Consider the following 20,793-nt stretch of genomic DNA (forward strand, 5'->3'; position numbering starts at 1 on the left):
GCCTCATGAAGCAGGGGAAAGAAAGGAAAAGAAAAGGAAGTAACTACTAGATACTTCTGAAAGAAAAAGGAAGAAAACTTAGTACTTCTGATATTTCCTAACAAGATAAACGAAACTTTGCAGTTAAAATGCCTTTTCTTACTCCTATATTCTAGTCTCTTGTATTTGTACACATGGTAGTCTTTTTTATTATTGAATGCTATTTTATTAGACTTTTCAGTTTTATTTTATGTATTGCCTGCATATATGTTTGTATATTGCCACATGGATGCTCACTGCCCTTTAGATCAGAAGAGAGGGCATTGGATCTCTTGAAACTGAAGTTATGGATGGTTGTGAGCCACCATGTAGAAGCTGGGTCCTGAACCTCGATCTTCTGCAGGAGCAAGTGCTTTTGACTGCTGACCCATCTCTGTAGCTCCCCCTTGTGGTGTTCATACTACATTACATGTGTATGCGTGTATGTTTTCTATTGCTCAGATTTTCTGTAAATGGTACCAGATACCATTCTAAAGGTCTTCTTAGTATTGTTTCTGGAATACATATAAAAATATAACTTCAGTGTCAATAGAGGTAGACCGTTTCTATAATTTTGGCTGCTGTATGCTTCCTGTGTGCTAATATGTCTCTTTCTATTAGTATTTGGCATTCCATCATATGCCGCAGTTAAGTTCTTCATGTGAGGGCATATCCTCACTTAATTTTGTGGATACCTAAGTGTCCACTCGCTGTGAAGAGATGGATTGATGGAAACTCACATTTTTAACTTTAGTAAGCAGTACTACATTGCATGATTCCATCTACATTTTTACCAATAGTAACTTTAATGGTATAAGACGCTAAAGACATTGTAGAATCTTAATTATACTTTGTATGAGTAGTGTGTGTGTGACGTTTCCTGCATGGACTTTGTTGAACTGTGTGAAATATAGGGGTGCATAGAGAAAGTGGGGAGCCGAAAGATAATCATCAGATTTTGTTATTTTTCTCTGTTTTACAAGATACAGACGGTGAATATAATCATGTGACATGATAGCTTTAATATAGCGAGACAGATTTGTGACTATGGGATGCTGACCCTTACTGTGGCATAAGTTCAAAAACTTTTCTTCCATCTCCTTAATTCAGAGTCCAAAATTCTGTGTACAGCAGTCATTTAGGGATAATGGTATATAAGTTTGATGGCCATATGTCACTCCTATATAGCATGAGTGAGTAGATGATGTCTTGAGCATGAGCCTTCTGTTGATTTTCCTCAGGTATCAGCTGAACCTCTTTGCAAGGATGTGTCTGGACCGCCAGTACCTGGCCATCAATGAAATATCCGGACAGCTGGATGTTGATCTCATTCTCCGCTGCATGTCTGATGAGAACCTCCCCTACGACCTTAGGGCATCCTTTTGCCGCCTCATGCTTCACATGCATGTGGACCGCGATCCCCAGGAGCAGGTGACCCCTGTGAAATACGCCCGTCTGTGGTCAGAAATTCCCTCCGAGATTGCCATTGATGAGTAAGTTTGGGTCCAGCTCCCTGAAGAGATCTTACGTCACTTCAAAACCCCATGGTTCTAATGTTCTGTGCAGCAGCAGAGAAGCCACATGGGCGACCTAGTGAAATCATAAGAGGAAGAAAAACTATTTTTTTCCCTTCAGTATTTAAATAGAATTGTGTAGCTAGCAAATACTGTATAATTCCTCAAGAAGATAGGATGCCAGAGTGCGTTTTTACTACCTCTTGTTTATCTCTTTCCTTTTGCAAATATCTAAATTTGTACTATGTCCCAAGACTGGGGAATACTAGTGAAGAATCTAGAAAACTATCTCTACCATATTGGGGAAAGATGGGCAGGAAACATGGCGAGGTAGATTTGTAAGTGTAGATGCTAAGGAAGGAAGCAGAGGTCTGCTCCAGTTTAGGGGATGCTGTCTTTGAAGGCTAAGCAGCCTACAAGGGCCTGGATGGGAAGAGCCTGGCATTTCCCTTCTCCCTCTCTGTCTCTTTGTCTCAGCTATGACAGCAGTGGAGCATCCAAAGATGAAATTAAGGAGAGGTTTGCGCAGACAATGGAGTTTGTGGAGGAGTACCTAAGAGATGTTGTTTGTCAAAGATTCCCCTTCTCTGATAAGGAGAAAAATAAGCTCACATTTGAGGTAAGGCATGGTGAAATGCTCTCTGAAATTTTGTTATCAGTGCTCATTTTTCTATGGAGTAAATGCAAAGTCTTTTAATCCTTGACATTTGTATCACAATGCTCTCATTTTGAAACACAAAAGGAATCTGGGTCAGATTTGTTTCAACAAAATAGAAGAGTTACTAGTCACTGAGCCTCATAGAGACACAGAAGGTGAATTATGAAACGTGGGCGAGTATCACAGAGTACTTTTTGTTGAAAGTATTAGGAGATGGGTCATAGTCTCATCATCTGAGGAGCATAAATTTTAGTTACTTTTGCATTAAATAATTTCCAAGACTACCATCACTGTAGGCATGATATTGGAGACTCGAAGTGCTCTTATCTGTGTTCCTACTGGTTATAATCTGGTATATTCTTGGGAAGTCAAAATATTGATTGATCAGGCCCATTGCTTTATGATCTAGTCATCAAGGTGGGTGGTTGGGTTTGCAAGCTTTCATTTCTTAGTTTTCTTCATTGTGGAACAAAATAAAATTTTATCAGAAACATAAATCCAGATGTATGCCTTCTCTAACTATAAAGAAGAACACAGTCTATCGTGATTAGCTAGTGAGTATCCAGTCAGACAGGAGAACACTGAATACTAATCTCATCTCTTTTTTTAAATGCAATAGGTTGTGAACTTAGCCAGGAATCTCATATACTTTGGTTTCTACAACTTTTCTGACCTTCTCCGATTAACCAAGATCCTCTTGGCAATCTTAGACTGTGTCCATGTGACCACTATCTTCCCCATTAGCAAGATGACAAAAGGAGAAGAGAATAAAGGTAACAATGATGAGGAGAAGCTGAAGAGTGAGTATCTGAAGTGTCTGTGCTGACAGATGCCCTCCCAGCCTGTGCTGTCTCATTCATACCATGCCTTATCATGTGACATCCTATCCTGTCCTGTCCTTGTCCATTCTCACCATTGGGAGCATACCAACAGAAGTAAAGTCTGGAAGAGTTCCGTTAAGTCCGGTGCCCATCACTGATGGTCCTTCTCAGCGATTTACTCTTCCCTTTGCATCCGTCTAGTGTCCTTCCTTGTGTCTTACTAAATAGTTTGAAAGTTACCTGTGCTTTGACCATTTGACCCTCCAAAGCCCATGCTCTGCTATCTGTTCTCCATGCTTCTGAGACACTTGAGGATGATACTCCTATATAATGAACTAAAGTGCAAGCTGGTATCTTGATATTCCTTTTCACTTGTGAATAGGAAAATCCATGTTTATGTGTTTATTTCATGCTGTATTGTGGGGGGGGGTTCAGAATAGGCATAGAATGACCTCACGATGGGACATGCTTAGCTAGTTTTCTATAGCTAGGATGAAAAGGGCATTTGACTTGGTTCTCGCTATTTGCTAAGCACTGTGTGATACCATTCTGCATGCACCATACCATTGAGTTCTGTTATAGAACTCCTTCCTGTGTAAGGACACCGAGACTCAGAGGTGACATAGTGCATTCAAAACCAAGCAGCTTTTGTTAGAAGCAGCAGTATTTGTGTCCTGCTAACTTACATTCCTATTCTGTACACAATCACAAGCACATATCATTGGTGCTGAGTCAAATTTGGTGATGGAATTAGTAAAGAAACAACACCCCACTGGAGATGTCAAAACCATGATGTTCCGCGAATCTCAGAAGTCTTAAATTTGCAATGCTTATTAACCTTTCTGGGTTCCTTGGGTCAAGAGAATGTATCTGAACAGGGATATATTAAATAGTTTGTTCAGGCTCTTCCCAAAGATGTCGTGACCATGGTCTGACTTGGCCTTTTCTAGGCAGTAATGTGATGAGATCTATCCATGGAGTTGGAGAGCTCATGACCCAGGTGGTGCTTCGGGGAGGAGGCTTTTTGCCCATGACTCCTATGGCTGCTGCCCCTGAAGGAAATGTGAAGCAGGCAGAGCCAGAGAAAGAGGACATCATGGTCATGGACACCAAGTTGAAGATCATTGAAATACTCCAGGTATGGTGCAAGGAACAAGATGTTCACGTGGTCTCTGTTTCATATGCTCTGAGAGAGGCCCAAGGCATTCTGGGAAAAAAAATAGCAAAAATGTTAGGTCATCCCTGTGTATCATTTCAGAATTGCTCCTTTTAATTCTTTGTTGCCATCTCCAACCCTTCCCCATCATGGCTTTATCTATTCTGCCATCCCAGAACTTCTTCAGTTACTTTAGCTTTACATCACAGCTGCTCTCCCTTTCTCTGCCCAAGCCTTTGCCTAGGGTTCACTCATTGTGCCTAGAGTCACTCCAGTACTCTATTAGCATTGCAAAGCCTTCCTCCTCCTCTGTCTTCTCCTCCTCCTGCTGCTTTTCCTCCTCTTCTATCTCCTCTCCCTCCTCCTCCCCCTCCTCCATTTTTTACCATTGTCATCCACTCACCTACTCATCCGTGAATGTTAGTTAATACTAACTGCACACCAACTCCATTTTAGCACTTGGGAGCCAGCAAGGAACAAAATTCATTAAAGTTCTGATCCTAAAAAGCTTCATTTAGACAGGGAGCATAGGCACACATCATCTAAAAATCAATGCTTAGTTGTTAAAACATAAAGACGAGTCAACTGGGACTTGGAACCATGACTGAGTGGTTAAAGGAACTTGGATGCTTTTCCAGAAGACCTGGGTTCGATTCCTAGAACCCATATGCTGGCTTACAACCATCTGTGACTACAGTTCCAGGAAGTTGGATGGCTTTCTTCAAGCCTCCATGAGCACCAGGACTGCAAGTAGTACACAGACAAGCATGCAGACAAAAAATCCTTCCATCCATAATAAAAATTAATTCTTATTTTTAAAGAAGAAGGGTCAGCTGATTTGGAGGACACCACAGGCAAAGATAATGTTTTTTTTTTTTTTTATGTTGTTCTGAGAGAAAACCTCTCTGTAGTAAAGTGGTTTCCTCAAACATAGATGCAGTGAGTGCTGCCTATGGCCATACCTTGGAAGTCTTAGGATGTAGAGAATGCAAAGAGTCTGAAGTGGGGACAACCTTGGGAACAGCTTGTTTTCAAGAGGGAAAGGGAGATGGTCAATCAGCTTGAATCAGTCAATACACATTGCCGTCTCTTTCTCGATTAAACCAGTTAAGTGGTCATCGATACATCATACCTACCATGTGCCTACTCTTGTAACATAGCTAATTCGAGTCTTTCTGCCGAGGAGAATCTTTGGGGTTGAAAGTTATGTGCGTGCATGGAGCAGAAAGAGAGCATCACAAGCTTCTAGGAGTTCAGAGATGTAATGAGGCCAAGAGTCTCCAGACTTCTCCCCTTCCACACATAAGGACTTGGCTCGCTCTTAGAATTGCTAGCCTGTCCTCTCTAGCATGATTGTTTCCATCCGCCATGTCAATTGCTATATTCCAACTGAAAAAATATTCAAACAAAAGGAAGCTTTCTTTCCTCACTAGTTAACTGCTCATTGCCCATCTCCTCCCTTTGCTGCGTGCCTTCCCAGCCTCCAGCCAGCCATCTGGGTGTCCTCTCAATCTATCTAAGCTGACACCTAGAAGTAACAATTTTAGTTGGGTTTGCATAATACTGAATTTGAGGTTCTGGGGAAGATACCGAACCGGATGTGCAGCAATCATTGGGAACAGGGGACTAAGAGCTTGGAGACCAGTCAAATATCTGTCTCCATGTAGGATCAGTGACAGCCTACAATTGGGTAAGGTCACCCAGAGGGCCAAGCAGCAGCTAGGAGAGAGGAAGGAGGGATGTCAGCAGGATGCATACATGGTGCAGCTGGCTAACTTTTCTTTTGGGTTCTAGCAATCATCCTTTAGAAAGTGTCTGCAGGAGTAGAGGGATAGGGAATATAGGAAGTTAACAAAACAAGAGTCGAGGGGAGCTATACCTAACCAGAGGAGACAATCAGAGATATAAATGAAGCTAATTCTTGGAAGTAAAAGCAAAATTTCTGTCAGTTCATTTCAATTCAAATCAGCCATCTTCATCTCTGGTTAGGCCCAGAGTTGGCTTTCAGTCTTTGCTACAACATAGTCCTGTTTTGTAAAGAATGGAGGCACGAGTGATGTATTATTCAGGATGCCAAAGTCTACACCGGAAGCTAAGGTGTCATGGGCAGACAGGATGTGCCCCTTAGAAGTCTGTAATCGTTAAAATGACTGTTGAAACCTAAATATTTGACTCAGTGCTTAAGGTAATTGATGCGACTGATACCAGGTCCTGCCAGATGGCAGTGGCTTGGCAAAGTGTTAAAGATGGTACGTTAATGTAACCAAAGCGTTTCCATTTCTCCTTGAATCTTCAGTTTATTTTGAATGTGAGATTGGATTACAGGATCTCCTGCCTCCTGTGTATATTTAAGCGGGAGTTTGATGAAAGCAACTCTCAGTCTTCGGAAACATCTTCTGGAAACAGCAGCCAGGAAGGGCCAAGTAACGTACCAGGTTAGTGATGCCAGCATGGGATTTCAGCGAACAGAGTGGGACCTGGGTGTAGTGCCGCTTGGGACTCAAAGAGTGAGGATTGCAGTATTTTAAAGACTCTTTGATCAAGAGTATATTGAGGAGACAAACACACACACGAAAAACATTGCTTCTTGGGAGCTGAGGATACTTGGGATTTATAGTGTTGGAGTTTCCTATAAAGCAACTCAAAACCAACACAATACCAAAAATATTCTCTGCCAGCAACTTTTTGTCCCGTATTTGAAGTTCTACTCAGCCATAGATACTGGAGAAGACTAGGGGAGCGACGGTGGTATTTGTGATTCCCAGGCAGCACAAGTATTTTTTGGAGTGAGGCCATCACTCTTCGTTACCAAGAAGAGAGTGACAGGTGTGAGGGTCATCTGGGCTAGCCTGGCTCCGTGGCTTCGTAGGTTATGACGGGCAGATTTGAGGGTCACGTTGAGAGCATTGCCTTTGAAGCACTTTAGGCTAGGTCCAGCAGAAGCAGGTTTTCAGTCCTTGTTGTGTCTAACTTCATGTACTCTCTGACCTTTCAGGTGCTCTTGACTTTGAACACATTGAAGAACAAGCAGAAGGCATCTTTGGGGGAAGGAAAGTGCTCTTTCATTGTCTCCCCGCGTGGCGGTTCTATAGTGTGGAAGGCAGCTTTTCCGTAATTCTCACAGGGTTTTTTTTTTTTTTTTCTTGAGCATACTGTTCAGCCTTCAGGTTCAGGTTCTTGTACTGCTCAGCTGGAATTACTAAGTCATGGAACTTAGGTGGTGCACTGTATGTGCATGTGTTTCCTGCCTAGGACAGAAAAGATTTAGGGTGTGTGTGTGTGTGTGTGTGTGTGTGTTTCCTGCCTAGGACAAAAAAGATTTAAAGTGTCCTAATATGTACAGATTTTCAAGGTTATTTTTACATGGTGTGGGTCAAAAGAATAGAGAAAGGGGGTTCGAGTCAGATAGAGTTTACTATTAATGTCATTGACTTCATCCACTGATAGCCAAGCTGGGCAACAACAGCAAAAACAACAAAGAAAATCAACAACAGCCAAAGTTCAAAAAACAAAAAACAAAAAAACAATGTATCCTTTAATCATTCCTAATGGGAATGTCTCCTAATATCACAGATCTTAGTTTTAACATAAAACATTATATATTATTAGTATAAACTCACATACCTACAATAAATACCCTATGAGCACAGTGATTATAACCAGCATACTTGGTTTGACTGTTCGTTGCTTCACACCACACATCTCCAACAGTCTTAAGAATTTGAACCCCAAGTATTTCTCCTAGCTGTCTGCGTTGGCTGGAGCCCTACTGAGCAGTTCTAGGCACTGTTGGGTCTGCCATGCAGCTGTTGGGCTACAGTAACTGGGAATGGTACACAGTGACTGTTTTACTCATATTCCTGGTGCTGATAAAAGCATATGTGTAAAGCCGAGGTTTCAACCTTGCTGCACATGCTCAGTTTGTGCTTCTTGACAGAGCAATGGCTGATTCCCAGAACAGATGTTGCAAGAAGAGAAGCCAACAGAAAGCAAGTGCTTTCTGGACTGCACACTAGATATTCTCAAAACTGTTTTTATTTTATTACCAGATGATTTAATGAGTGCTAAGCTACAGCATTTTAAACAAAAAGCTTAGAAGGAGCACATTTGTTGTAGATTTTGGAGCACAGATGTAGCCCAGTGGAAGAAAGCTATAAGTTAGGTCTCAAAGTCTTATAATGTTAGTCCTGTTGGCTTAGGGAGTTACAGCATCGAAATTGTTCCCTCTTCTCACAGTGGAGCTGAGGGTAAAACACGATTGGCTTATAAGGAAGAAGCTGATGAAAAGCGAGTTTCCATTGGGTGGAGTAGTGTTTGAACTATAGTTCAGCTCTGTCAGGGCTCACATTCATGATCCTGGGACTGTAGTTTTACTTGGTCTCTTTGTCTCCTTCCCTGTGTTCCTGTAGTGAGGAGAACACACCCCTGGACTTGGATGATCATGGTGGCAGAACCTTCCTCAGGGTCCTGCTCCACTTGACAATGCATGACTACCCACCCCTGGTGTCTGGGGCCCTGCAGCTCCTCTTTCGGCACTTTAGTCAGAGACAGGAGGTCCTTCAGGCCTTCAAACAGGTACTTCCTGTGGACCAGCATGGCCATTGTGTATCAAAAAGCTGTTGTGTGCAATGAAAGGATTATGTCTGTCTGTCTCTCTGTCTCCCTCTCTCCCTCCCTCCCTCTTTCCCTCCCTCCCTCCCTCTCTCTCTCTCTCTCTCTCTCTTTCTCTCTCTGTGTGTGTTTTAATGTTCATGTAACTAACATATTGTGTTCTTTAAGGTTCAACTGCTGGTCACTAGCCAAGATGTAGACAACTACAAACAGATCAAGCAAGACTTGGACCAACTAAGGTCCATTGTGGAGAAGTCTGAGCTCTGGGTGTACAAAGGCCAGGGTCCCGATGAGCCTATGGACGGAGCCTCTGGTGAAAATGAACATAAGAAAACTGAGGTAGGCACAGCCCACATTAGGTCTCAAAGTGGCTTTCCTGCTTCTTAAAACAAGGCAGCATCCTCCTCTAGTCTGAGATATAAATGTAGATGATAGGATGGTTGCTATCAAGAGATACTTGCTAAGTAGCCAGGGTAACCGCTATTCTCCTAGAAATTTAGCTACAATGTCAAAGTTTAGATGTATCTCTGAGCAACTCTGGACTATGTAGAAGAGACTTAGTTGGAGGAGGTAGAACTGGATTTCCCTCAAGAAACTCAGTAGGGAATGCCTTCCTGTGACCACCGCATCTTCCAAGGATGAAGAATAGGTGAACGTCTTGGGTGGCTTGACTGTCGAAAGACAATGGGCAGTGTGTGTGTACTTTCTTAAAGGGTGATGACCACCCAATGGTAGACCACAAGTGGTGCCTACTGCATGTGTTCTTTTTGGTTCCTAGGAGGGGACTAACAAGCCACTGAAGCACGAAAGCACCAGCAGCTACAACTACCGAGTGGTAAAAGAGGTGAGCCACTCCTGCCCACCTTCGTCCTGATGACTCTAGTGCACTTTAGTCAGCGATCGATTGATCGATCGGCAAGTTGAAGGCACAAGGACAGGAGCTCCTTTTCTTTGTGTCAAATTTGACCAGGGAGAGGAGAAAGCTAGGTTGAATTCTTGGATTCCAGCCTCAGCTCCGAGTTTGAAACCCAGCTATGCGATGTATTATCTGTGTGTTCTCAGTCCCTCACCTTTTTGAGACATTTTTTTTTTAATAGGAACTACATTATTTTCAGGTTTACAATCACTAAGGGTTTATATCCACACTTGGCTTTAGAAATCTCTGTATATAGTAGTTTGGGCTTGGAAGCTTTGTGGTTTTTACCCCAGAAAAGCCCTCCTAAGGTCTTGGCAGCTGTTGCCTAGCCAGATGATTTAAGTGACCCTTGAATCCACCTCACTGGCCATTGAAACATAGATGTGCCACTTGTTCGGCAAGACACACTTTTCTTACACAGATTAGATTGTGTACAATCAGCATAGATACTACTTAGTGGAGGAATGCCCCTGCCCTAAGTTGTGAATGTATTGTGACCTGACCCTTCGGGCCTCTCCTCACACTACGGTTCCAGGTTTTATGCGGTTGATTTCTTTCTCTCAGATTCTGATTCGACTTAGCAAGCTCTGCGTGCAGGAAAGTGCATCGGTGAGGAAGAGTAGGAAGCAGCAGCAGCGGCTGCTGAGGAATATGGGCGCGCACGCTGTGGTGCTGGAGCTGCTGCAGATCCCCTACGAGAAGGTGAGAGAGAGAGGCTCGCATCCAGGCCGCTGATCTCCAGGGTGGGCTGGATTCCCACCCCAAACTCTTCACGATTGGGCGATGTGGGTGAGGGCCAGGGATGCACTTGTGACCTCAAGCAAGTCCAGGTAATTTACGAGAGAGACTACCTCTTCCCAACACCGCCAATGTTTGTATTCTATAAAGAAATGAAGATCTCGTTCTTCTGGCACACCCAGGCCTCCGCACATGGTGACCACTAGATCTACACCAGAGGTTTTGTATGTGTGTTTGAGCTGGTGTTATCCACCTTGGTCCGAAACACAATTTAAACAAAGTAATCTTTACAAGTCAGTGGAGGCACGTGGAACTATGTGGAATTTGCTCTAGTTCTTCACAGTGTCTTATCATCTGAGTATTTATTTAGACCAAGTCCTTCCCACCCCAAACACCATCTTCCTTCTTTTTTTGGGGGGGGGGCTGTCTGCTTCCAAGAGGTTGTATTTTAGAAGGGCACTGTCTTGATTTGATTTCTATTGCTGTGATAAATAAACCCCATGATCAAAGGTGTCTTGGGGGAAGGAAGGGTTTATTTTGTCTTACAACTCTCAGGTCACAGCCCATCACTGAAGAAAGGCAAGGGAAGAACTTGGTATAGGAACGGATGCAAGACTATGAAGGAGTGCTGCTTACTGGCTTGTTTCCGTGGCTTGCTCAGCTTGGGTTTTAGTACAACACAGGTCTGCCTGCATAAGGACAGCACCGCCCACAATGGACTGTGCTCTCCGTAGCAATCACTCATCAAGAAAATGTCTCCCCCCCGCCCCCACCTGCCCATAAGCCAGGCTGATGGATGCAGTTCCTCCGCTCAATTTCCCTCTCTGCAGATACAGCTGGATTTTGTTGAAAAGCCAGTCAGCACAGGCAGAAGCCTATCTATGCAGCATCTGTGGAGACAGGCAGAACTCTTGGGGACACATTCAAATCTTGCAATAGCAGTGAGGCTTTGTGCTCTACCCACATGATATATTGGGAAACTGAGGCCTAGGGAAGTTCGGCGTGACTCTGGAGTGCCTTGTGCTCCATAATAATCCCAAAGGCTGGCCCGTTGGTGAAGCTGCTCCTGGAGGAAGCCTGCTGATGAGGGATTGGAGACGCACAGCACATTGCCGCAGTCCTTGTGCTGTTTATCTCCTGTGTCCTGTGGACACGCTGATGACACAGTGATGCCATCACAGGTGCTTTGAGTGAGGACACTGTGGCCAGGAAGGCTCAGGGGGGCGCAGCTGTATGTATATGGCCAGCTCGGCTCCCCACAGAGCCTGGGTCTGCTGCTTTACCTTCTAAATAGCACATCCATAAAAGCCGCCTTCGCAGTCATGGATTGGTTATGAATCAGGTGAGCTGTGCCTTTTCCCAGTGACCAGGAAAGCAGAAGCTGAATCTTTCTGGGAAATCAGACTTGTAGGTAACCTGGAGTTGACGCAGGTGTGCATGCCATCCACAGTTTCCAGTTTGTAGTGTGGGGAGATGGTTTTGGTGGCCATAGCTTGGCCCTTGGCTTTAATGATAGCCGTTCATAGAGCCATTGGTAAAATATGGACAACCAGATTGATCTGGAGTTGGTGCCTCCGAGATGGAACTCTGTCTGTCTGTCTCTCTGTGTGTGTTGTGTATGTGTTCAAGTGTTTGCTCACTCACTTTAAGGGCACAAACATCCCAGTTTGTGATGATGACAAGAGATTCTCACCAGGTGACATTGTCACACAACATCTTCCAAGCCTGCCTGCCTTGTGAAAATGCCCTTCGAACCCCAGAAGCCCTTCCCCACCCTAAGCTCAGCAGATTCGTTATTTTAGTAGAAGCCATGGAAGCATGCAGGGCTGTTGAGGTTACCACTCTCAACCAGCAGTACCAGTCTGTCCTGAGTCCTCTGATTTCTTAGACCTAGACCTTTTGCCCACCGAATTAGAGGTAGGCATAGTACCCACAACCATAGCTGGTTGTTCACCATCCTCGTATCGCTTGTTCCTGATAGGTTTGTCCTGCCTTCTCCCAGGGTTATTTGTTAGGACAGAGTTGACAAGATATAAATATGGGACACTTCCAACCCTCTGCCTGCGTTCGCCCAGCTTGTCAGCTCAGAATAGCTGCTGCATTTCCCAGATAGTTGCATAAGTACCTGCAGTGTTTTAGGGTTTAGCTTCTTGACTCACTAATCCTAAAAAAATGTTCTGCCTTGCTCTGTAAATTTGATGACCTCAGTTCAAACCAGAACCGAGAGCTGACTTGTCCTGAGCTGTGACTGCCTAAGCATGCCACGGAAGTTTCAAGTCACACAGCTAGGTCATCATCCATGTCCTCGTGAGATCAGAGCAAAGTATACAAAGGTGTTCACCCCTTGCTGTCGCTTTCCTGCCTGGAGGAGGAAGTGATAGACGCGAGATGCTTTAGGAAGTAAATGCGGTAGGGTGTGGCTTCCACTTTGGGGAGTCTCATTCTCCCATTACTGCCTTAAATGTTTGCAATTGAGAACTGGGCAGACTGACAGTAGGTTTTCTGTTTCATAACAATGGTACTTAACTCTTTATTAGCACTAAAATTTTTAATGTGAAATCACAGTCTTAATATCAGAAGAGTCTCGTTCATGACCAACAGTGTAAGCCTGCCCAAGGCCAGATACTGTCCCACTTTGCAGAAGGAAAAGCTAAGTCTTAATTTACAGATAGGACTGGGGTTACAGAGAAGGCAGTAGATTGGGCGCGGGTGTCTTGATTTATAATCTACTGATGTTTCTTCTCATTGCTGGCACATGCTGCTGGAAGTTACCATGCTTCACAGTGGCTGTAGGATAGATGAGCCGAGTGTGAACCAGCAGGGGTGAAATGGGCTCTGCTCCACTGTCAGGACCCATTCTCAAAAGCAGGAACTTGGAAATTCCAGCTGAAGATATACAGTGGGATCCTTCTCTTTAACTCTGCAAAGTCAAATTTTTCTTATGCAAAATCTCTGTGTTTGTGTTAGTGGCCAGTGGGAAAGACAAGGCGTGAGTCTGTTTCTTTCTGGCTAGTTATCAGGGGGTCTGGCAAGCACCTTACTCTACCATCAGTACCCTGGGTACACACCTCTGGATCCCACCTTAAGAGAGGGTATTAGCATGGAGTAGAAGCATCGCCATAAGTGCTCTTCCTGTCTCTGCTCTCACACAGGCCGAAGACACCAAGATGCAGGAGATCATGAGGCTGGCTCATGAATTTTTGCAGAATTTCTGCGCAGGCAACCAACAGAATCAAGCTTTGCTGCATAAACACATAAACCTGTTTCTCAACCCAGGGGTGAGATGGGAAGCCCCTGGCAGACCTGTATTGGGAGGGCTGTGGGGGACCAGTTGTCCTTTGATGTTGTGTATTCTGGAACTTGGAAGGAATGCAGCATTCATTCCAAAGGAGATCATTCTGACCAGCTGTAAGGACATAAATAATACTCCATATTGTGAATTTATGATGTCATGGGTACCAAGGAGGGAATGCAGGAGGGCAAAGGAGCTCCATGTCTGTCTTTTCCTGAAGCCACCCATCACTGTGTCACAATTACCAGTACAATAGTGATATGCCTCAGGATGTGGCTAAGTATGTAATATGGCCACATGAAACATTTCTATATTACATGTTTGCTAGGTACATATTTCTAGATATATTCAGTAAATATAACACATTTTGTTGAATATGCCTTCACACTCACTATATCTTACATCCTACATTTAACACGTCACTGGTGCCTTTGTAAATCAGAAGTAAGTGTTTTTTCCTCACTGTCTTCGATTACTCAATGGCATTCCATAAAATGGCTGCAAGTTAAAAAAAAAAAAACTTTACTTCCTTATTAATAAATAAGTAGTCACTGCTCAGATTTCGGTTTCGTAAATAACACTGCAAAAGATGTCTTTTTCCATGTAGACACACATACTCAGAACTTACTACCAAACTTTCTTGGGCTCGCTGGCTTCCAAATAATGACATGGAAATTTATTATTTATAAAAGCTTAGGCAATATAGCTGGGCAGACTCTCAGCTAGCTCATCCAAATTAACATGAATATCCTAGTCTATGTCCTGCCGCATGGCCTGTTATCTCTCATGATCCTGGCTTGTTCTACCTCCTCTGGGTCGTCCTGGCAAATGGTCCCTTGCATAATTCTAAACCAAAGTTTCTCTGCCCCAAAGTCCTTAGCTGTTGGCCAGCAGCTCTGGTGAGTCACATCGCTGTGTGCGAAGGACACTAATTATACAGGAAAATATCGATTAATTGAACCTTGTTAAGTCAACTTCTGTGCCCAAGATGCCATCATTAAGAGCAGCTAAGAGTAATAAAGACGCAGAATGAGAGAAGACATTTGCATTGCTTATGATCAGCGAAGAATGGATACTCAGAAGCTTTATAGCAATTTTTTAAAGAAGTCAGAGAAATGAAAAATAGCCTTTTTTTCAAAAAAAAGGAAGAAAGGAAGGAAGGGAAAGAAAAGAAAGAAGAAAGAAAGAGAGAGAAAGAGAAAGGAAGGAAGGAAGAAAGAAAAAAGAAAGAAAGAAAGAAAGGAAGGAAGAAAGGAAGAAAGAAAGAGAAAGAGAGAAAGAAAGGGCCAAAACTTGATGGACACAGGCCCATCCTGGTGAGACAAGGTCTTCACACCATGATGAGTTATGAGACAAACATAAATTGACATGTAAGATTTGATTAAAATAGGAAAGACTGTTCACAGGGATATAGAATAGCTGTATTGGGCAAGAGAGAGGAGTCAGTGGTTTGGAGCCTTGCTCTTGCAAAGGACTAGGGTTTAGTTCCTAGCACCACATGGTTGCTCACAACTACTCTTAACTCCAGTTGCAGAGACTTCTGGATCCACCAGGTACACACGGGGTGTACGTGTATGCACACAGACAAAACATTTATACACATAAATCTAGAACAGCTGTATTTCGTTGTAAAGCATACAGAACACCTTTTCAAAAGCTGTTGGGTAGTGTTTTGTTAAAAAAAACCAAAGAGTTTGCTAACTAATGGGATAGTGTGAAGCAAGAATGAGAAACATGTTCAGGTGCAGGAATGCTTCTGGGTTTTAGTAATGCAGTTTATCTCATCAGGCTTCCCTGGCCTCTTCCTGACTGTATCCTTGTCTTGTGCCAGATCCTGGAGGCAGTGACGATGCAGCACATCTTCATGAACAACTTCCAGCTGTGCAGTGAGATCAACGAGAGAGTGGTCCAGCACTTTGTTCACTGCATAGAGACCCACGGTCGAAATGTCCAGTATATCAAGTTCCTCCAGACGATTGTCAAGGCAGAAGGGAAATTCATTAAAAAGTGCCAAGACATGGTCATGGCTGAGGTGACAACCACATATTTGCATCTAGCTCCCTCTGGTGTTCTGTAGAAACTTGAGTTAGTCTTCTCTGTGTGATCTGGCACCCTCTTGAGGAGCAATGGGGAAGGAAAGGTTGTATTTGTACAAAGACGAAGTTTCACATCCGTGGCTTAGTGAAAGTGTGTGATTACACAAGTGTCCGAACTGATTCTTTGTCACAGTAAATCTGCTTGTTACTTGTAAGGCAATGTGGGTTGGACTCGTCAGACACAGAGAAAAGGGAGAATGATAGACCAGCATCTATGTGGAGATTAAATGCAAGCGAGATGAGTAAGCCATAGCAGCTTTCCTTTTAGGAGTTAGGACTTTCTATTGAACTCCTCACCTAATTAGTTAGCTTGAGCAGTTTCAACTTCATGTTCACCAGGAGCGGGCATCTGGTCTGCAGGGCGGAAGCAAACGTCTCACTTGGGCCTTTGCAGGAGTTGGCTCTGTGTGGTGACTGTTGTCTTTGATTAGGAAGGCCCACCCTGCAAACACAATGGTGGCTTTCATGGAACTTGAGTAAACTCCCCCTGTGCTTGGATTTATTGAGCCATCCACATTTGTGGCTGTAGAGCTGGCTCCTCCTCGGGTACAAATGCCTGCCACGTCACTTACTGTCTGACCTGCATTGGCTCTCCTGTCTTGACATCTCGAGATTTGTGAGCATTTCTGTTACATGGGCGTTTTCACTGACTGGGTGGATTAAATGAGGTGATGACAAGAGGAGGAATAGCTAACATCTACTTGAAGCCTACCGTGGTCTGCACATTGTTCTGAGAAATTTGTAATTGAGTGTTTATTCTACCCAACAACGCTTTTGAGTCAGAGGTCACATTTTGTCCCCAGTTTTACTTAAAAACAGAGGCGGGAAAAGGTTGGGTAACATAGCAAAGTATTTGTCATGGGATCTAGACCCTTGATTGGAGTTCATGGAAATGAATTGTTAATAAGCAAACAGACCACTGGGAGATGTACCTCAGTACAGCATGCATAAATGAACAAGGTCCTAGGCTCAATCACTAGCAACTTCCTCCACCCCCCGCCCCAACTCCTGCAACTCCTGAGTTGAGGATATGTTGACAGTGAGTAAATAGTACTGACTGAGTTTATTTTGACTTTTGTGCCAGCCCATTAAAACAACCTTTGCTCTTCGTGTTGTGCTAAAATTGATGTATATTAAAATAAATTTATTAGAGGGCACATCTCAGGAGACAAATTCTGCCTTTTCTTTTACCCTGTTGCTTTCTTCTGTCACAGCCCAGACTGGTCTCAAACTTGGTGTTCGGTCAAGGCTGGCCTTGAACTCATCATCCTCCTGCTCCAGCCTCCTGGGTGCTGGCATTACAGGCATGCACCACCACTCCCAGATGAAATGACTTAACTTTTTGGTGAGGGCCGGAAGAAAAACATCTTAGTTAGATGTGGACCAAAGACGTAAGACACTGGATGGAAAACTTGCATCAGGATGCCTTCTGAAATATACCAAGCTATGCAGATATTCAAGCTAGAAAAACAGCAGCCTCGATAGCTCAGGCTAGCAGTCACTATTTCCTTTGAATGGCTTGGTGTACAGACTGGTCCTCCCCAGTAGACCTGTTAGGGTCACCATGGTTACTTCTGTACCTTTGGATTCATATGATGCTTTTAAGAAAGTTTGGTTGGTCAGTCCAGAAGCAAGTGGGATCTAGATGAGTTTAGTGAGAAGGACCCAGCCTGTGTGGGGAGTAAGGCTCCCTCCCGCTGCATGTAGAATTGTGTAAGGCTGCCTCCCTCCTGCAGGCTTGTAGCAACGGTGAACCCTTTTTCTCTGCCCAGCTTGTCAACTCTGGAGAGGACGTCCTCGTGTTCTACAATGACAGAGCCTCTTTCCAGACTCTGATCCAGATGATGCGGTCCGAGCGTGACCGGATGGATGAAAACAGTCCTCTCATGTACCACATCCATCTGGTGGAGCTCTTGGCCGTGTGCACAGAGGGCAAGAATGTGTACACGGAGATCAAGTGCAACTCCCTGCTCCCGCTTGATGACATCGTTCGTGTGGTCACTCATGAAGACTGCATCCCCGAGGTGAGCAGCCTGTGGGGCCCAGCGGAGACATGGTGGCCGGCCTGGGAAGCCCTTGGTTTTGAGACCCTTCAGCTCATGGTGCAGAAAGGTTTAGCGTCGCTGGGACAGTGTTTTTCTTGGATATTGATATTGTGTGAAGAGAAAAAAAGAAATGAGGCAAGCGAGTCTCTGCTTCCTCCCAAAGGGTGGGATAAAAGCCTCAGGGTTTGGGGAACAAATTCACCTCACAGAGGATTCAGTATAAACGAAATCACACATGCATGCCTTGTTCTGGCTGGATGATTGCCCTCAGCATAGTTTCTCACAGCTCATGCAAGCTTTGCGTGCGTTGGTACTACATTGTTGCCAAGTAATACTTCCTTATGTCCGGATACCACGTGACGTTTCTTCAGCCATCTCTGGAGACATGTGCTCTTTCTACCGGTTGGCTGATATAAAGGGTGCTGCGGTGGATACTTACAGTCATGTTTTGTGTGGGCATAGGTCATGCCTTCCCTGCTTCATTCATTGCACACATCTCCCAGCCTGGACTATGTAATAATGGTACCTGCTTGCGAACAGGAACAGTGTCGTCAAGCGTGAGCCTCTCATTTGGTCAGGGTCTTTTTCACCAAACCTTACCTTGAGATCATAAAATCAGTCTCTCCCTAAAGCTTTATGCTTTGGGGTTTTGAATTTGGAAGATCAGAAAGCCACAGAAATGAGAGCCAGCCGAGGAAGTGGAATAAGACTGCACACGGAATCTCAGGGAGAGGTGGCAGGAGCTCACGGGCCCCTTGGGTACGCTGGGTTGTCACAAGGCTTCTCTCTCCCCTCAGGTTAAGATCGCTTACATTAACTTCCTGAATCACTGCTATGTGGATACTGAGGTGGAGATGAAGGAGATTTACACAAGCAATCACATGTGGAAGTTGTTTGAGAATTTCCTCGTGGACATCTGCAGGGTGAGGCGTGTGTGTGTGTGTGTGTGTGTGTGTGTGTGTGTGTGTGTGTGTGTGTGTGTATGATGGCTCTATCTGTCATCCCTGTTCAGCAATGCTATATAAAAGCCAGTTGTGAATTTACAGTTCTGAATTGGAGGGTCTGTTCATACTTGATACTTTTTAATTATTACTCTTTTCCTTATTTCATCTTGTAATATAAGTGACTTTTTTTCTGTAACTTAAGGTATAGAAAGAACTATTCAATTTGTTTAACAATTTATTCTCAACCTTAGAAAGGGCTGATCTTGTTCGAAGCAGGAAGATTAAATAGTGGACAGGTACAGTCCAAGGCATCTCTCGTTCCAAAACCCTTGTGGCCTATTATACACAGTGACTTCCTGTTCCACACCGAAACCCGTGCGGTCATCTGTTACGCACTGTGGCCTCCTGTCCCACACTGAAGTTGTGTGGTTGTCTGTTACAAACTATAACCTCCTATTCCAAACTGTGTAATTCAGTAAAATTTTCATTGAATTAAGGAGCATAGGGCCTTGTGGTGCATTTGACTTTTTTCATTATGTGAATGATGGGGAGTAGACAGATAGCATATCTGGGGCCAGTTTGCCTTTAAGGGAAGCTGGGTTCTCTATTTCCGGTCCCACTTGCTACTCCTCGAGGTTTCAGACTTGCCGAGTATTGGCAGGAAGTTGGGTGAGTGGCCATGCCAGTTTCTTACCAGTTTTATTCTTCTATATGTCATGGTATCCACGCTGAGTTTTCTTCTTTTTCCACAATGCAGACTCTATTTATCTGTTTGTTTGTTTGCTCTAACTAACTTCTTCCTGGAATAAATACTGGCCTGCAGATCTTTATCTTTGTCCTGTGGTGGGTGATCAGTGGGGAATGTCATTTCTTGCTATTTCGGAGTAGGCTTGCGTGTCGAGTTTCCAGCCCCCGTCTGTTTTCCAGGCCTGTAACAACACAAGCGACAGGAAGCACGCAGACTCGATTCTGGAGAAATACGTCACTGAGATCGTCATGAGCATCGTTACCACCTTCTTCAGCTCTCCCTTCTCAGACCAGAGTACCACTCTGCAGGTGAGAAAGGCCTCCCGAGGGAGAGTTTTCATGTGGGCCTCTGCAGTCTACATCCAGGCATGCGCAGGGAGCTGGAAATGAGCCATTCTGCAAAGTCAGAAGGGGAGGTGGCTCTGTCAAGGGCCCTTGGGAGCAGTATTGAAGTTGCCCATAGTACCTGTTGGTTTGGCTCTTGGTCCTCCTCGGTCCTCACATACCAAAACCCAGGGATGCTTAAGTCCTGAATAATAAATGGTGTCATAGTTGTGTAGAAGCTACCCACTTGTTCCCACAGACTTTAAATCATCTCTAAGAGACTTACAGTGAGCCATGCCATGCAGCTGCTGTGTGAATAGTAGGCCTACCGTATTGTTCAGGGGCAAGGAAATCTGTGTATGAATTCCGCACAGACCTGATCATTTTTCAGATATTTTCAGTCCGTGATAAGTCTGCACATGGAGAACCCAAGGATCCACGAGCGTGGTGATCCATCCTTGAGAAGTAGAGCCCATTAGCAGCATCTGTACTTTTACACCAAGTGCCAACCAGGAAATCACAATGATTAATAAGGCCAGCCCTGCTTCTCTTGTAGTCTAAGGTGACATTTGCTATGGTGATGCCCCAGAGATAATGAAACGGAGTTGAAAACCATAAACTGTGTGCCATGGGTCTGCTGATGGCTCGGCAAATGGAAGCACTTGCTTACAGGCCTGACGACCTGAGTTCAATCCCTGTATCTACAGGGTAGCAAGAGACAATCAAATCCTAAAGATTGTCCTCTAAATTCCAAGCCTGTGCTCTTGAACATTTATCTGTACCTGCATCCAGCCAGCCAGCCACACACACACACACACACACACACACACACACACACACATACAGCTTTACCTGGGGCTTATATTATAGCTTCTCACTTTGGCTGCTATGGCTTTCTGTCCTACTGTGGACA

General features: G+C 44.2%; 1 protein-coding gene across 20 annotated transcripts in view; it reads left to right on the forward strand.

Annotated features, from left to right (window-relative positions):
• Itpr1 (inositol 1,4,5-trisphosphate receptor type 1) overlaps positions 1 to 20,793 on the forward strand; it is a 335,636-nt gene that overhangs the window by 172,545 nt on the left and 142,298 nt on the right. For 13 of the 20 annotated variants that reach the window (XM_031382803.1, XM_031382806.1, XM_031382804.1 and 10 more), the window contains 15 exons: positions 1,260 to 1,511; positions 2,010 to 2,151; positions 2,810 to 2,990; positions 3,962 to 4,149; positions 6,464 to 6,602; positions 7,163 to 7,217; positions 8,577 to 8,742; positions 8,947 to 9,117; positions 9,557 to 9,622; positions 10,259 to 10,396; positions 13,585 to 13,710; positions 15,556 to 15,756; positions 17,593 to 17,844; positions 18,663 to 18,788; positions 19,737 to 19,865. In XM_031382803.1, the coding sequence (XP_031238663.1) occupies positions 1,260 to 1,511; positions 2,010 to 2,151; positions 2,810 to 2,990; positions 3,962 to 4,149; positions 6,464 to 6,602; positions 7,163 to 7,217; positions 8,577 to 8,742; positions 8,947 to 9,117; positions 9,557 to 9,622; positions 10,259 to 10,396; positions 13,585 to 13,710; positions 15,556 to 15,756; positions 17,593 to 17,844; positions 18,663 to 18,788; positions 19,737 to 19,865 (2,332 nt within the window). The remainder of the gene's footprint in view (positions 1 to 1,259; positions 1,512 to 2,009; positions 2,152 to 2,809; positions 2,991 to 3,961; positions 4,150 to 6,463; positions 6,603 to 7,162; positions 7,218 to 8,576; positions 8,743 to 8,946; positions 9,118 to 9,556; positions 9,623 to 10,258; positions 10,397 to 13,584; positions 13,711 to 15,555; positions 15,757 to 17,592; positions 17,845 to 18,662; positions 18,789 to 19,736; positions 19,866 to 20,793) is intronic. The other 7 variants (XM_031382805.1, XM_031382817.1, XM_031382818.1 and 4 more) reach the window with 1 other exon arrangement.

The sequence above is a fragment of the Mastomys coucha genome, unplaced genomic scaffold (genome assembly GCF_008632895.1).
Source record: "Mastomys coucha isolate ucsf_1 unplaced genomic scaffold, UCSF_Mcou_1 pScaffold20, whole genome shotgun sequence".
NCBI lineage: Eukaryota > Metazoa > Chordata > Mammalia > Rodentia > Muridae > Mastomys > Mastomys coucha.